General features: G+C 53.5%; 1 protein-coding gene across 3 annotated transcripts in view; it reads left to right on the top strand.

Annotated features, from left to right (window-relative positions):
* The window catches only part of LOC102753826 (chromosome unknown open reading frame, human C14orf159), an 80,046-nt gene that overhangs the window by 67,853 nt on the left and 9,456 nt on the right, over positions 1–2,737 (top strand). For all 3 annotated transcript variants that reach the window (XM_015571390.1, XM_006754716.2, XM_015571397.1), the window contains exon 12: positions 332–483. In XM_015571390.1, the coding sequence (XP_015426876.1) occupies positions 332–483 (152 nt within the window). The remainder of the gene's footprint in view (positions 1–331; positions 484–2,737) is intronic.

The raw sequence follows: 2,737 nt of genomic DNA, 5'->3' as shown, positions 1-2,737 counted from the left end.
GCGCCCCTCGCCCCTCGCCCCTCGCCCCTGTGGAGTTTCTGATGAAGTAGATCCGGGCTACAGCCTAAGACAGTGGTTCTCAACCTTGGCTGCACATTAGAATTACCTCATCCAGAGGATGGGGCCCAGAAATAAGGATTTTAAAAAGATTCCCAGGTGATTCTAATGTGCAGCCAAGGTTGAGAACCACTGGTTAGACTTTGTGCTTCCAACAAGTTCCAGGTGCCTCGGGTCTTGCGATCATTCTTGAGACGAGTTCCGATGCTTAGAGGAAGGTGAGGGACCATGGACCGCATCATCGATTCCGTGTTGAAATCTCATTTTGTTCCAGGCGTTTCTAACTGGGGAGGCTACGCCTTGGCCTGTGCTCTGTACATCCTGAACTCCTGCGAGGTCCATGGACGTTACCTGAGGAAGGCAACCGGGCCCTCCCATGCACCTGGGGAGCAGCGCTGGACTGAGGCGCTCCCCTCTGTCACTAAGGTAACAGGCCCCCACTGTCCCCCGCACCCCCCATGGGAACCCCTCTTCCCTGGGTGAGTAGGCCTGTTGTCCGAGGGTAAGCCACGGGCCAGCACCACGGTTGCCCGTCAACAGCCAGAGGCAGAGCCTACCTAGACCAAAGGTGTCCCAGCTGGACTGGATTGGGTGACCTTTGACCTACTCGTGATCCTAAATTATTAAGGAAGACTTGATATCAATGCCCGTTTTCCTTCTAGTTTGACTTTAGGCAAGTTGCTTAACCTGTCTGAGCCTCGTTTCCTTTGTCTGTAAATTGGGGGCCAGCAGCATTGTTGGAAGGACTGAATATACAGGCAGACCTGGGGTATTGCGGGCTCGGTTCCAGACCACCGCAATAAAGCCAGTGTCGCCATAAAGTGAGGCGCACTCTTTTTGCTGGTGGAGTGTCTTGCCTTGGCGGGGGAAGGGTGGGGGTTGTTTTGTTTCTTTTAAGCGCAATACCTGTGAAGTGCAGTAAGGTGTGCAATAAAATGAGGTGTGCCTGCAGCTGCGGGCGCCTTCTAAGGAGTTCACCATCCAGGGGCACTACAACCTCAGGTGGGCAGGGACAATTAGCCCACCCAGAGTGAAGGTGGGAGGACTAAAGGTGGGAAGAGGACCCTGGGGGCTGGAGGTTGGAAGGAATAAACCCAGGAGAAGGGGGGGCGTTTGGAAAGGAGGCAAGGCGAGAACCAAAAGCTGGGAGGTGGGGACCAGCTCAGTGCTCAGTGGGGAGGCCGCTCACGAGGAGGGGGGTGTCAGCAGGGGGTGCGCTGGAGTAGAGGAGGGCGTCTTATCCCAGGAGCCAGAGCCCCTCGCTGCTGCCTCTTTTCTTTCTATAAACATTGTCTTGTACCACTTTTCCTTCTGCCTGTCTCTCCCTCTGTCTCTCCCTCCTGCCCCATTGCCCCACCCCGTCTCTCTAGCACCTCCCTGGATTGTTGGTGTCTCTGTTTTACAAAGAGGGAGCTGAGACCCCAAGCAGGGAGTGGCTTGCCCAGCACTACCAGAGAAGAGGCAGAGCTGCGGTCTGGGTCCGGGCCTCTGACTGTACTCTGGGCTCTTAGCATGGCTCACAAGTTGCCCAGGTCCTGTAAGGTCATCAGTTCCTGGTAATGCCAGGCTGCCATGCGGGAGGGGAGGGAGAAGCAGGGCTCGCAGCAGAAGAGATAATTTCTGGGGAAATGGTCTGACTAGATGGACCCAGAGGGCCTTCTGTACTTTCTTTGCACTTCCTGGATCTTAATTGGAAAAAAAAAAAAACCACTCAGGGGGCTGCCTCACACATGATCCCTGATTCACACAGCAGAATGAGCCAAACGCAGTCACACAGCTCAACACTTAAGCCGGGGATGGAAAATTCTCCTTCTGAGTTTCCACCCAGTCCTTCATAAATGCATTAGTAATGCACCACCCTTATAGCGAAGACAAAAAGGAACATTTTAAAAGCAAAAGTACAGAGAGAAACCAAGATGGCGGCATAGGTAAACACCGGAAATTGCTGCCTCGCACAACCATTTCAAAAATACAACTAAAAGACAAAACGGACATCATCCAGAGCCACAGGAATGCTACCTCAGTGGAAATTCTACAACTAGAAGGAAAGAGAAAAGCACACTGAGACTCAGAGGAGGTGCGGAAGTAAAGTGCAGAGGTACAGAGGTGCACGTGGAAAGGAATGGCAACTGAGGACACGGTTGTCTTTTTCAATTGGGAGGGAGTCTCAAGCTCCTGACTGCTCTGAACTCCAGTTCCGGGTGAGTCTCTGGGGACCCAGACTCATACGGGGAGAAACTGGACTGTCTGGCAGCAGGCGGAACTTGAGGGCGGCTTTCTCTCAGAGGTGCTTGCAGCGTTTACTGCGGGAAATGAGACCCGGGGCCTCTTTGGGTAGGGCTGAGGATCAGCCATAGCTGTTTGCTTTGCCCCGTTGATTCCCTGAGACCCTGCCCCACCCACACTGTGTGCAGAGGCTTTTGCATATGAATGCCCTGGCCCTTTGCAATTTGAAAATTACCTAACAAACTACAGCTGGGTCAGAGAGACCAGGATCTTCCAAAAGAAGGCCCATGGGCCCACAGCAGCTTGCATTGCTTCACAACTGGGCCTCATCTGGGCACCTCCAAACCCCAAACAAAGGAGAGGAATCTGCAGATCTCTCCATAGCTCCTGCTGGGTAGCCTCAGGCAGAGGCTAAATTAGCACCTCCTTAGAGATCCAAGAGCCAGTGTACCCA

Source organism: Myotis davidii, unplaced genomic scaffold (assembly GCF_000327345.1).
Source record: "Myotis davidii unplaced genomic scaffold, ASM32734v1 scaffold732, whole genome shotgun sequence".
Lineage (NCBI taxonomy): Eukaryota > Metazoa > Chordata > Mammalia > Chiroptera > Vespertilionidae > Myotis > Myotis davidii.
This window is presented reverse-complemented; position numbering and strand designations above follow the sequence as displayed.